The sequence below is a fragment of the Pongo abelii genome, chromosome 4 (genome assembly GCF_028885655.2).
Source record: "Pongo abelii isolate AG06213 chromosome 4, NHGRI_mPonAbe1-v2.0_pri, whole genome shotgun sequence".
In the NCBI taxonomy this organism is placed as follows: domain Eukaryota; kingdom Metazoa; phylum Chordata; class Mammalia; order Primates; family Hominidae; genus Pongo; species Pongo abelii.
In genome coordinates, this window is record NC_071989.2 from 41084795 (window position 1) to 41098238 (window position 13444).

The 13444-nt window shown below is 42.1% G+C and overlaps 1 protein-coding gene and 1 non-coding gene across 2 annotated transcripts; both read right to left on the reverse strand.

The window, feature by feature from the left end:
* Positions 1 to 5034: 5034 nt before the first annotated feature.
* RPL37 (ribosomal protein L37) lies at positions 5035 to 9113 on the reverse strand. Its single transcript, XM_002815519.4, has 4 exons — positions 7756 to 9113; positions 7046 to 7181; positions 6755 to 6839; positions 5035 to 5152 (listed from the first exon to the last, which is right to left on the reverse strand). The coding sequence occupies exons 1-4, from the start codon at positions 7756 to 7758 to the stop codon at positions 5083 to 5085; spliced, it is 294 nt and encodes a 97-aa protein (XP_002815565.1). The 5' UTR covers positions 7759 to 9113; the 3' UTR covers positions 5035 to 5082.
* Positions 5232 to 5311, reverse strand: LOC112133630 (small nucleolar RNA SNORD72). The gene has a single exon (XR_002915259.1). It is a non-coding gene; the product is annotated as a small nucleolar RNA SNORD72 (small nucleolar RNA).
* Positions 9114 to 13444: the final 4331 nt, after the last annotated feature.

A 13444-nucleotide genomic window follows, 5' to 3' on the forward strand; every position in this document is an offset into this window, starting at 1 on the left:
TATAAAGACACAAAAATAAAAGCAATGTTTTGATCTCAATCCAATCCACACACGATGCTTATTCTACATACTCGTGTACATGAGAACCATTTTTTCATTGCAACTTTTCTTGTCAAAACATCCTTCTACTTACAAGGAAGATTTTGCTTAAGTCCTTCCTTTTTCTTCTTCTTCTTTTTTTTTTTGAGATGGAGTCTTGCTCTGTCACCCAGACTGGAGTGCAATGGCGTTCTCTCAGCTCACTGCAACCTCTGCCCCCTAGGCTCAAGCGATTCTCTCGCCTCAGCCTCCTGAGTAGCTGGGATTACAGGTGTGCACCACCAGGCCTGGCCAGTCCTTCCATTCTTAGTTCTTGAGGTTATGAAGAGTCTTCGCCCTGTGCTTCTCTTGTATTATGATCCAAACTCCTTTGTTTAAAAAAAAAACCCTAAATATAATCCATATGTGCTAATAAATGTGAAACAGCCTCTTTCTCTGAAACAAGTTCTTCAGTAAAATAATTCTGTAATGTATTGCTTTGCTCTTCTTACGTGAAGTTACGCTATTACAAAAGAAAGTTTCAATTACAGGCAAGGTTAAACTCTGCAAGCAACCCAAAACTCAAAAAGGGCATTCAGGTAAAGACAAAAGAATGGCTGCTTATCATTCAGCTTTCTTAACCACCTTTCTGAACGTTCCTCCATCCCCACTGTCTGTTATGCTCATGGTATCCTTGTCTTTACACACTTATCACTATCTGCAATTGTCTATTATGTCACCTTCCACAAACATACATACAGTATATCCATGATTGAAATCTGTCAGGGCAGGGTCTTTGTCTTGTTTTCCACTTAAAAGTTTCTGGGCCTAGAATAGCTTTTGACACATAGTAGTAACTAAATAGATACTTGCTTCACGAATGAAGGGCACCATTTAGTCAATAAAAGGGAACCACAGAATAGGTAAACTTCCCATTCCTCACTGCCCAATCTCCTGACCTCTTGGCAAACTGGTTTTTCTTTGATGCTCTAACATAAGAGAGGTTTATGAAAAGTAAACACTAGCCTAAATTTTGCCAAATCCAGAATTTTAAAATATATCTTCATTCTCTTTGGCCTCAGCCACAACAATCCCCTTTCTCAAACAATCCCCTTTTTTGGTTTGTGTGACTCCATCCAATTCTAGTTCCTGGGCTAATTCTGTAACCACTGGAGTCAGAGAGCAGAAAACACAACTGGTTTTGCTCCCACTGTATCTCTAACATGGCTTGGCACACAGTAGGTGCACCACACATAAATATGTCAACAAATGAACTTCTCCTTCTCTTCACTTCTGTCTCCAATGGACATCTCCCCAAATCTTGAGACTCTAAATTATCTTTTGTTTTTGGAGTCTGTAAATTCACAAATGGTTTCCACCAATACTAAGTTAAGGATAGTTACTGAAGTTCATCGATGAACTCAAGTCCTTTTGCTTACTCTGACTTCTAAATGCCTATCAAATCTCAGTGTTCTCATTTTCATGCTTAAATTATACAGGACAGTAAGCCTGTAAGTTAGCTACTCACTTGCACATTCAAGTTTTAGATGTTCTCTGTAGAGAACTCCCTGACAGCCCCATAGCCACTGCCTTAGTCTGTCATGATTTTCACATGAACTATTTAAGAACCTGTTACCTAGTTTCCAGCTTCAAGACTCATCACATGCACACTAACACTTTCCACATTCATCTTGCTAGAATAAACTATTCCTAACATTCTGGTTTAAATCCTCTATCATTTCTCAAGACAAATTCTTCGTAATCTGATTGCTGCTCTTCCCTCAATTCTTCTCTTACCAACAACCCTACACCCCATCCTTCTAACCTGACAACCAAGGTGTCCGCGGTTTCATAGTTATGCCCTCCTCTGACTGGTTACCATTATGTCAGCTGTTTCATTGCTGGCAAAGCCACTTACCTTCTTCTCTCATCATGATTCCTTCAAGTCCTCCCTTGTTCAGCTTAAATCTTAGCCTGGCTTCACCTACTGAGTGACAAACTCCTTTCCAATGCTCTCACAGCAACTCATGCATTTATCCATCATAGCACATATATATATATATATATGAACAATATATAATTGTGTCTCAGAGGTGAGGCCTCTGAATTGTACTTTTCAACTTTGGCTCAATAGTTTACTGAATGAGTCTACCTTTTCCTACTTATTAAGTGCAGGACACATTTACTATAGGAGTTACAATTAAGGTATAATTCCCAAAGGTTTTCAATGCCACAGACTCAACCTTTATTTTTTATTTTTGAGACAGAGTTTCACTCTTGTTGTCCAGGCTGAAGTGCAATGGCGCAATCTCGGCTCACTGCAACCTCCTTGTCCCAGGTTCAAGCAATTCTCCTGCCTCAGCCTCCCTAGTAGCTGGGATTACAGGCATGCACCACCACGCCCGGCTAATTTTTTTGTATTTTTAGTAGAGACGGGGTTTCTCCATGTTGGTTAGGCTGGTCTCGAACTCCTGACCTCACGTGATCCGCCCACTTTGGCCTCCCAAAATGCTGGGATTATAGGCGTGAACTACCGCGCCCGGCCGTCAGATTCAACCTTTCTATTTTTGTAACTTTACAGAACATAACCAGTTACATGTGGAAATAGGTAGTCTGCTTTATTTGACAGTTGGGGGCAAATCAACCTGACTTTGTGAACTAAGATGGGAGGGAAGTAGGGGCCGGAGGGAGGCTTTTCAGGCAGAGGACAGTTGAAAAGCACATGGGGTACTTAGGAAAAATAAATTTAACATTTTTGCACACCAACATGTAACACTGCAGAGAAGATAAAAGCATAATTTCTGATGAAAAATTTGAAGTATAATGGGTATCTATACATAACTACAATTTAAGGCAGGACTAAGTGCTGTTAAAAAGATAGAAATATAGACAATAGGTGGGGTGTGGCGGCTCGTCCCTGTAATCCCAGCACTTTGGGGGGCCAAGATGAGAGGATCACTTGAAACCAGGAGTCCAAGACCAGCCTGGACAACATAGTTTAACTCCATCTCCAATGCAAGATCCACTGCTTATTTTGTTTAATTTGAAAATTTGAGTCATTAGTTCAAGGGTTTTTTTTTTGAGGTGGAGTCTCACTTTGTCACCAGGCTGGAGCACAGTGGCATGATCTCAGCTCAATGCAACCTCTGCCTCCCAGGTTCAAGTGATTCTCCTGCCTCAGCCTCTCAAGTAGCTGAGAATACAGGCACATGCCACCATGCCCAGCTAATTTTTGTTATTTTTAGTAGAGTTGGGGTCTCACCATGTGGGCCAGGGTGATCTCGATCTCTTGACCTTGTGATCCGCCCACCTCGGCCTCCCAAAAGTGCCAGGATTACAGCCGTGAGCCACCGCACCGGCCTCAAGGGTTGTTTATATGGGGGTCAGGGTACTTTCACTAGACTTAGACTTCTGAAGCCCAAACTGGCCAAACTTCACCAGCTTTACATTATACCCACAGGAACTCAGCTGTCTTTCAAGGTCACTGTTCAATCTTCAATAGACTATCTTCACTTGAAAGTTTGGTGATGATAGCTGGGCGCGGTGGCTCACGCCTGTAATCCTAGCACTTTGGGAGGCTGAGGTGGTGGATCACGAGGTCGAGTTCGAGACCAGCCTGGCCAACATGTTGAAACCCAGTCTCTACTAAGAATACAAAAAGAATTAGATGAGTGAATCTCCACCTCTACAAAAAACACAAAAATTAGCCAGGTGTGGTGGTGTGCATAGGTAGTCCCAGTTACTCAGAAGGCTGAGGTAGGAGAACCACTTGACTCGAGCCCAGGAATTAGAGGCTGCAGTGAGCTGGGATTGCGCCATTGCACTATCTGTAAACAAGAAAGGCAATGGCAATTGGACTCTAACCATACATCTTTAAAGTATAGTCTCACATTTCGGGAGGAAGCCCAAGAGAGATTTAATCAGCAGGGTTTCTTTACAAGTGAATGTTCAGAAGCTGAGACCTGAAGGGTAAATTAGGAGTTAAAATACAAGATGAGAGTAGCAATTAGCTAGCATATTATAAAGCCATTCCAGGTTACAAGTAAAAGTGATACCCTTCCAAGGCCAGGTTAAGAACCTCAGATGTTATTCTAAACACAGTGGAGAATAATAATTTAAATAGCATGACTTGGCTACATCACTATTTTATGTAGCTGTTCCCGCATTCATGTTCCCTTCAACTGCCCCTGCCCTCTCACTCAGCAGTCCAGTTGAGTTTGTCCCTTCATTAAAAAAAACAAAAACACCCAACCCTGTCAATAAACCACCAAAACTAGGAAGGCATGTCAGCAAGTTTCAGTGCTTTAACACAGAAACACCCAATTACCAAGTTGAGGGCTAAAAAAATTCAACCAGGTAGTCCCACATCATTGCCTTTAGTCTACAAATCTCAGGGTTTATACTTGATTTTCCTTTATTTCCTGCTCAATCTTTACTTGCACCCAGCCCTACTTTTTCTCAAACCTATTTACATATTCTTAAGTTGACTCACACCCAGCAGGCTTTTTTCACTTAGCTAGCCACCTTACACACAGCCCACAAGTCAGGTGTGCCAAGTGAGCATTACAGATACTAGGATAAGATCATCTTTTGAAAAACAGAAGCCACCTAAACTCCTACCCATGTTTCCAGTGGTACTCCCAAGCTCTATGTGACTAATAATCATCCCCCTAGTCATGACAGTATAACAGATAAACATGCTGCTAGAGGTAATTTAAACATAATACTCTTTCAAATTTACTCAAACATCTTAAATACCCATCTATGCCACATGAGCTGTGCTATTTTAATCTGCTATATTGTCTTCTAGTACCCTCTGCTTCAAGGACTCCTGGAATTCTGCTTGTTTCTCATTGCCTTTAACCGTGTTACAACCCCAGTCCAAAAGTAAACATTCCAAAACAGTCACTTAACAAGTAAATCTGATATGAAGCTAGCCCAGTCCCTAAACCTACAGTATTTCACTGATACTACAAGCCTAATTGATTAAAAATACCTTACCAAACACCAGATACATATTTTTTAAAACTAGAACATTTATTGCATGACTAATCGTTGACATTCTTAAGATGAACTGGATGCTGCAACAGCTGCCCTCTTGGGTTTAGGTGTTGTTCCTTCACGGAATCCATGCCTGCACGATGTCAAAAACAAGAACAAGTTACTTCAGCAACATTGATGCAATTTTAATTTTTGTTAAACAGATTTCAATGTGCTTATCTCAGTTAAACGCTGAAATCAATACTGCATTCATATGTTCAGACATTTATTTTTACAACATCACTGATAAGCTGCAATTCTTTACTTCACTTTGCTTAAAGATACCCATTTTCGGATATAGTTAACCGCAATTGCAATAAAGGCTCAAAAACTTATTTGGCTATACTAGTCATTGGGCCAGTATGTTTGTTCGTATTTGGCAAGAGATCACAGATTATTTGTGAAAATGGTTCCCTATACCGAGAATAGATCCCAACTACTTTCACTAAGCAAGGAAAAAACAATTAGCATGTTTAATGGCAGACATTTTCTAAACCAAGAGCTTTGCATTTTAACTTATTTAACATGCGTATCTACTCTAATAAAGGTCAACTATCTTACTTTTAAAAGCCTGGCTTCAGTTCAAGCTCTTAACTCCTATATCGTACTAACAGACCACTCAACATTAAGCCCACAAAAACGTTATGACCCTAAATGCAAAGAAAGTTGCTTCAGCACATGAACACACCTATGGGTGTCTACAAAGCCCTGAACTACCTTGTTATCTTTAAAACTGGACACTCTGGAGACTGACTGGGTAGAGGCTACGGATTCTGCAAAATATTCAATTTTGCACTGGACAATCCCACCACAAATAATTATCCAGCCCAAAATATCAACAGCTGAGAATTGCTGAAATAGAACACAGTAACGGAAGGAGCACCAGCTTTAAACTTAAGTCTGCATCATTCTGAATCTTAGCTGAGATCTTAGATGGGTTAATCTCTTAGAAACTATTCTTTAATATGCAGGTTCTCTGAGCTAAGTCTACGGTGGAGCTGAGATTCTGCATTTAATAACTCTAAGGCCAAGACTCTTGAATAACAAGAGCCCAAGGCAACAGCAGCAATCAGGGCAATTTTCTACAGCACTCTTGCCCACAGCCACTATACTAAAGGTTGAACCAAGCCTGACTCCAGACCTTATTCACTACTGTCTTGACAAATTTTGACATCAATTAAAGATAAACCTAATAAATATCAACAGTTTGGGACCCTAGTTCAAACAATGCTCCTGATATTTAATTTATACTACTGTTTAGTGAAAAAACTACTAATAAAATCCAAACTAACTGATGTCAAGGTTACAGCGGCAGAAGATAAAACCTTTCAACATCTGGCCTGAGCCCAGGAGTTCCGAGATTAGCCTGGGTAACATGACAAAATCCCATTCTCTACAATAAATACAAAAATTAGCTGGGCATGTGGCGGCGCACACGTGTAGTCCCGGGTACTCGGGCGGCTGAGGTGAGATTACCTGAGGCTGGGGAGATTGAGGCTGCAATGAGCCGTGATCGTGCCACTACACTCAAGCTTGGGCAACATAGTGAAACCCTGCCTCAGAAACAGCAAAAAATAAAAAGCTTCCAACATCTCATCCCCAGTAACCATCAGGCTACTGTTATCTTTTTATAAGTAAAAACGAGGGTTTCATTCAAGCCCATAGGACCAATTATGATCGAACATACAAACTGTACCTGAATCTGCGGTATACAATTTTTAGGTGCCTCATTCGACCAGTTCCGGTGGTATTTCGTCTTTTAGCCTTGGCACTCCAGTTATCTAAAACATTAAGTTCAGAAAAGATTTCAAACGGTTTTCCCCCACACACCTTGTAGGTATTGTTAACACACGAGTTTTATGCCACCTCATCGGCATACAGATGTACAAGTTTTAAGATAGGCACCAAATAAAGTTCAAACCTACGCCCCCACTTAAGTGCAATACAAACAAAAGCTAACACAGTTGGCCTGAAAAATGTTACTTACACTTTCTCTTGCGCTTGGCAGGGTAGCCACATTTGCCACAGGTCGACTTCTGAAGGTGGTAGGCCTTAGAGCCACAGCGGCGGCACAACGTGTGCGTCTTATTGCGACGCTTTCCAAACGATGACGTTCCCTTCGTCTGCACATTAAAAGAATAAATAGATCTGAAACCTGGCAACTTCTAGATTTACTCGAGTTCTCCGGGAAACCAATTACTGATAAAATTTAAAGGCAATCATACAGGTCGAAACTGTGGGAGAAGCCTCTTTCCACGAATGCCAAGTCAGAGACCACCACCCGCATTTCACGCTACCTAAAGCCCTCCGCAAGAGTTGCAATGTTCTGAAATATACCTTATCTTTAGACTCCGGCCAGACAGCATCACCAATGAATTATTTCATTGTTACACAGAGCCAAACATTCCCAAACTCCTTCCCTCGGCTCCCAACCAAGGCTAGAACTGTGAACGGTCTCCAAAGGTTGCACCAAGGCAAAGGACACAATGCGGCTCTAGCTCCACAATTACGGCGGGTTAGGTCCCCCAGGCACCAGTTAGCAGTCATTCTTCTCGCTCTTGAGGGCCACCGCATGCCTCTTTCCTGCCCACCAGTTCCCCTTATCCGGAATCTTGCCAGCCCCCCAAGCACAGCAAGCAGAGAGGTACAAAGGACGAGGATGGAACGCGATTCACACAGACCACGGCTACAACTCACCATCTCGCTTCTGCGGCCGAGTCCAGAAAGACCGGAAGAGAAGGCACTTCCGCTATATCACGCTCAGAAGCTTCCGCCCAGGGAAGTACTTCCTGCGGGGCGCGGTGCAGCGTTCTCAAGCGTCCGTCGTCGTGATGTCGGTGGGGTCAAGAGGAGGATGCCGTACGAGGCAGGGCCGATCGCGTTTCAGTGCCGGAAAGGCGGGCGGGACTCCGTTTTCTGGCGACCGGATGGGCGAGTCTTCGTCGGGCCCGCTTGGACCCTGAGGGTCGTTTAGATTACAGTTTTGTTTTTCGTGCCGCTGTTGCTGGTGCTACTGCTACTACTGATCGGTTTTGCACGTTAGCAGTCAGATCTGTTGCTATACCGTCGATTACTGTCTTCTAGGCACATGGAGAACCTGGAATGCGGGGCTGGCCCTGCTCGGGGGTACCCGCACCGACTGAGCGTCCCCGGCGTGTAATGACCGTGTGCGCCTGGAATAATCCCTATTCAGGAGAAAGCAACTTCTCCAGCCGCCTCGCTGACTTTCCCTGTGAGAGGTCGCGAGGAGTACGGAGGCATGGAGCTGGAGCTTAGAATGTAAAGGGAAAGGCAGACAGTGGTTTTGTTGTTGTTGCTGTTACTGTAGTAAATCAGAGGCAAGTTATCTGATCCTATATTTCATTGTGCCAAGGAATCACACATGGAACTTGTTCAATATAGTTTCCAAGGGCCTGGCGCCGTGGCTTACTCCTGTAATCCCAGCACTTTGGGAGGCTGAGGCGGGCGGATCTCTTGAGCCCAGGCGTTGGAGACCAGCCTGGGCAACATAGGGAGACACTGTCGCTATAAAAAAAAATACAAAAAACTATCCAGGCGTGGTGGCGCGCGCCTGCCAACGCAGCTACTCAGGGGGTGGAGGTGGAGGGAGGCCTGAACCCGGAAGGTGGAGGTTGCAGTGAGCCGAGATTGCGCCATTGCGCTCCAGCTTGGATGACTGAGTGAGACTCTGTCTCAAAAAAAACCCGAAAAAACTAAAAATAAAATGTTGCCAGAGCTGCTTTCCTTTCTTGGAGGTTCTAGGAGGGAGAATCTGTTTTCTTTCCTTTCTCAGCTTCTAGAGACTGCCCAAACTCCTTGGTTTATTGCTCCCTTGCATCTTCAAAACCAGTGATACTGTAGTTTCCCCCGTTTCTGTGGGTTAAGTTCCAACACCCTCAGTGGATGCCTGAAACCACAATACCAAACCCTATATATACTGTTTTTTCGGTGCATGTGTACCTGTGATGAAGTTTAATTTATGAATTAGGCACAATAAAAGATTAACAACAACTAATAAAACAATCGTAACAGTATACTGTAATAAAAGTTATGTGAATGTGGTCGGTCTCTTTTTCTCAAAATATCTTATGTCCTGTACTCAACTATTTTTAAACCATGGTTGACCATGGGGTAACAAACCCTGAAATCCTGCAAAGGGAAACCTTGGATAAGTGGAGACTACCGTAGTCTTTCTCACATTGCATTACTCTTCATTCTGCAGCTGTCTTAGTCTTTCTCCTTTCCTTTTATTTTTATTTGTGGTAGAGACAATGTCTCACTGTTGTCCAGGCTGGTCTTGAACGCCTGAACCTTCCTGTCTTGGTCTCTCAAAGGGCTCAGGTGCCCTGCCATCCCTCTCCTACTTTGAAGGCCCCTTGTGATTACATTGACTCCATCCAGATAACTTCCTTATCTCCAGTTTCGCTAATTAGCAACCTTAATTCCCTCTGCAATTATAATTGTCCTTTGCCACATAACCTAATTTATTCATAGGTTGAGGGGATTAGTATCTTGTTATCTTTGGAGACAACCATTATTCTGCCTACCACGGGGGCTGTGAGAAATGAGGTCAGTGTAGAAAAGGTAGGACAGGTGTCAACCATAAAGGAACCAAGCAGTGTGACAGGCATTATGTCAGTCTCTTTACTCCAGACATTCCCAGAATTGAAGACAGGAGAGAATTATTTTTCCTCCTCTCTCTAGTGTTAGGTGGTTCTTTTTGGTGTATGTCAAACCATGTAAATTTTGCCCTGAGCAAGTAAATCCTTGGCTTTCTTTAAAGAGGTCTATGAAGGCTAGTCAGACCCTCCAATTTTCTATACAATTGCTAGGTTTAGGTCAGGGCTAGTGACTATATCAACTTTTTTTTTTTTTTTTGAGACAGGGTCTCACCTGTCACCTGGGCTGGAGTGCAGTGGTGCCATCTCAACTCACTGCAACCTCTACCTCCCGGGATCAAGCAATTCTTGTGCCTCAGCCTCCCAAGTAGCTAGGACTACAGGCGCATGCCGCAACCACGCCCGGCTAATATTTTGTATTTTTAGTAGAGACAGGGTTTCATCATGTTGGCCGGGCTGGTCTCGAACTCCTGACCTCCAGTGATCAGCACCCCCTCAGTCTCCCAAAGTTCTGGGATGACAGGTGTGAGCCACCACGCCCAGCCAGGACTAGATCAACGTCTGAAACGGATGATCTAAGGCTGTTAGCCTAGGCATTCACCCCCTGACATTTTGCTTTTTGGCAGTGATAGAAACTATGTTAAGTCCTGCATCCATGGTTCTGATACCATCAAGTCTCTTGACCACCAGGACTCAGCACTGAGACCTGCCTCTTTTTATTTCTACAATACATGAAATTACTGTTGACTTTTGTCTTTAAAACATCACATAAATTCGTTAGCAGCAATTCAAGGGAGAATTTTCTGTACATTCATACCTATGATAAAGTTTAATTTATGAATTAGCACAGTAAGATTAGCAACAACTAATAATAAGGCTGGGTGCGGTGGCTTACGCCTGTATCCCAGCACTTTGGGAGGCTGAGGCAGGCAGATCACCTGAGGTCGGGAGTTCGAGACTAGCCTAACGAAACAAAACAAAACAAAAACCCCAAAAAACAACAATAATAAAATAGAACACATTTAAAACTTTTAGTCTTGTGTTATTCATTCCGATTTGAGGTCTATACTTTCAATTTTGTACCTCCTGGCTATATTTTATATAATAGAGAACATCCTGGTTACACTCATCCTTCCCCCAGCTCACTTCCTTTGCATTCTAAGGCTGTGGTATGCAAATTTATGTTATCAGGAAACAATTTTTTTTTTTGAGACGGAGTTTTGCTCTTGTTGCCCAGGCTGGAGTGCAATGGTGCTATCTTGGCTCACTGCAACCTCCGCCTCCCAGGTTCAAGTGATTCTCCTGCCTCAGCCTCTCAAGTAGCTGGGATTACAGGCATCGACCACCATGCCCGGCTAATTTTGTATTTTTAGTAGAAATGGGGTTTCTCCATGTTGGTCAGGCTGGTCTTGAACTCCCGACCTCAGGTAATCCACCCGCCTCGGCCTCCCAAAGTGCTGGGATTACAGGCGTGAGCCACTGCACCCGGCCATCAAGAAACAATTTAAACTAGACAGCCTGGCATGGTGGCTCACACTTGTAATCGCAGCACTCTGGGAGGCTAAGGTGGGAGGATCACTTGAGCCCAGGACAGCCTGGGCAACATAGGGAGATCCCATCTCTACAAATAATAAAAAAAATATGGATCACGCCTGTAATCTTAGCACTTTGGGAGGCCAAGGCAGGAAGATTGCTTAAACCCAGGAGTTCGAGACCAGCCTGGACAATGTAGTGAAACCCTGTCTCTACAAAATTTTTTTTTTAAAAAGAGCTGAACAGGTTGGCGCAAGCCTATACTCCCAGCTGCTCAGGAAGCTGAGGGGGACGATTGCTTGAGCCCAGGAGTTTGAGGCTGCTGTGAGCTATGATTGCACCATTGCACTCCAGTCAGGGCAACAGAGTGAGACTGTGTTTCAAAACAAAACAAAACGAAAACTTGTAGAAAGAAGTTTAAATTTCAGTGCTGTTTCCCACTTCAAGTGAACACTTTTTTCCCATTGGCTTTGAAATCTCAGAAAGGTTATTGTGAGAAAGGAGCATATTTAGGGTGGAGCATTGGAGAGGAGACTGGTGGTTTGGGAGACCTGTTATTGAAGTACCTTCCTGGTCAAGTTCAACAACAACAACAAAAAATTGGCAATCTTTATGACAGTGCCAATCAAATTGTGGGCATGAGGTGGGATGCATCACTTGAAAGCCATACTTTTGACATACGTATTTTAAAACTCTTACCTAGAGTATAATGGTGTTTACCAGAGAGAGGCTGGGAGTTGCGGGGAAGGGAAGGGTGCTGGTCAAAGGATATAAAGTCATAGACAGGAGGAATAAATTATAAGTATTGAAGGTGATGTATATGTTAATTTGAGTGAATCATTCCAAACTGCATACATATAAAATTACTGAATATCCCATAATTATATATGATTATAATTGGTCAAAGTAAATAAAAATTTTAAAACTCTTCAATTTTATAAAACTCTTACCTAATATTAATTTTTAATATCATATGAGGATTTTTTTTTTTAAGAGCCTAGGCTAGAGTAACTTACTACAACCTCAAACTTCTGGGCCAAAGCAGCTCTCCTGCCTCAGCCTCCTGTCCCAAGCAGCTGGGAGGGACTACAGATGCGCACCATCACGACCAGATAATTTTTAAATTTTTTGTAGAGACAGGGTCTTGCTATGTTGCTCAGGTTGGCCTCAAACTCCTGGTCTCAAGTGATCTTCCTCAGACTCCCAAAGTGCTGGGATTACAGGCATAAGCCACCTCGCCCAGCCAGGATTTTAAAATTCTTTTTTAACCTTGGAGATACCAGAATTGTATTACTCATTATCCTTGGTTCCTAATAGCATTGGTTCATGCATGTTCTGCTTTTATTTACATATTAGCTATTTACCTTTAACAATATAGTAGCCCTGATAGGCCCAACTCCTACACTGTAGGACATCCATGATATCCTCCCCAATCACATCCCATCCCCAAGCTCCCCATATGTGAGGTAACCATCATTCTGAATTTCATATTTATCATTCTTTGCTTTTTGTTTTGTATAATTTTAATGACTTCATGTATACTCTTAAATGTAAGGGTGTGTTTATTTTCATCTTTTAAAAAGGGTGTCATACTGTATATAATCTTTTGGGATTTACAGTTTTTCCTTACTATTGTTATGATTTCTCTATATTGTGGGTCACTGAAGTTCATTCTTTTTGAATGCCATGTAATATTATGTTATAAGAAATATCACAGTTTATTCATCCAGTATCCTGTTGCTAGTTATGCAGATCGCTTTCAGGTTCTTGTGAACTATGAAGGAGTAAATAAAGACCAACCAGGTAATTTTCTTAAAATAAATAATAATAAAAAACCAAAAATGTAAAATATTAAATAGTAATGTTTAAAGTGGAAGTATAAATCTCCTTGTAATCATATTCTCAGAGATAACCAGTGTTAAAATTTGGGATATCTCTTGTCTTCTTTAAAATATAATGTGTATCTGCATACACATATTATTTACATATACTACATATACATTAAATTTTTTAAAACAAAAATGAGATCTATAACTTGCTGTTTCCATAGCAATATATCATGGATATCATTACTTGTCAATATGTAGAGATGTACTTTATCCTTTTTAACAGTTCTTTGGTGTTTCACTGTCGACATGTCAATATTTATTCCCTAAACTCCAATTTTGGTTATTTTCAGTTGTCTACTGTTGTAAACAATGTTATAATGCAGATTCTTGTACATACATCTTTGG

What these genes read in the sequence shown, in the direction of transcription:
- RPL37 (XM_002815519.4), bottom strand. An exon ending in TGCCAAGCGCAAGAGAAAGT is followed by an intron (nt 6,840 to 7,045) that starts GTAAGTAACATT and finishes TTAATGTTTTAG; the next exon opens with ATAACTGGAGTGCCAAGGCT. An exon ending in ATTGTATACCGCAGATTCAG is followed by an intron (nt 5,153 to 6,754) that starts GTACAGTTTGTA and finishes GACATCGTGCAG; the next exon opens with GCATGGATTCCGTGAAGGAA.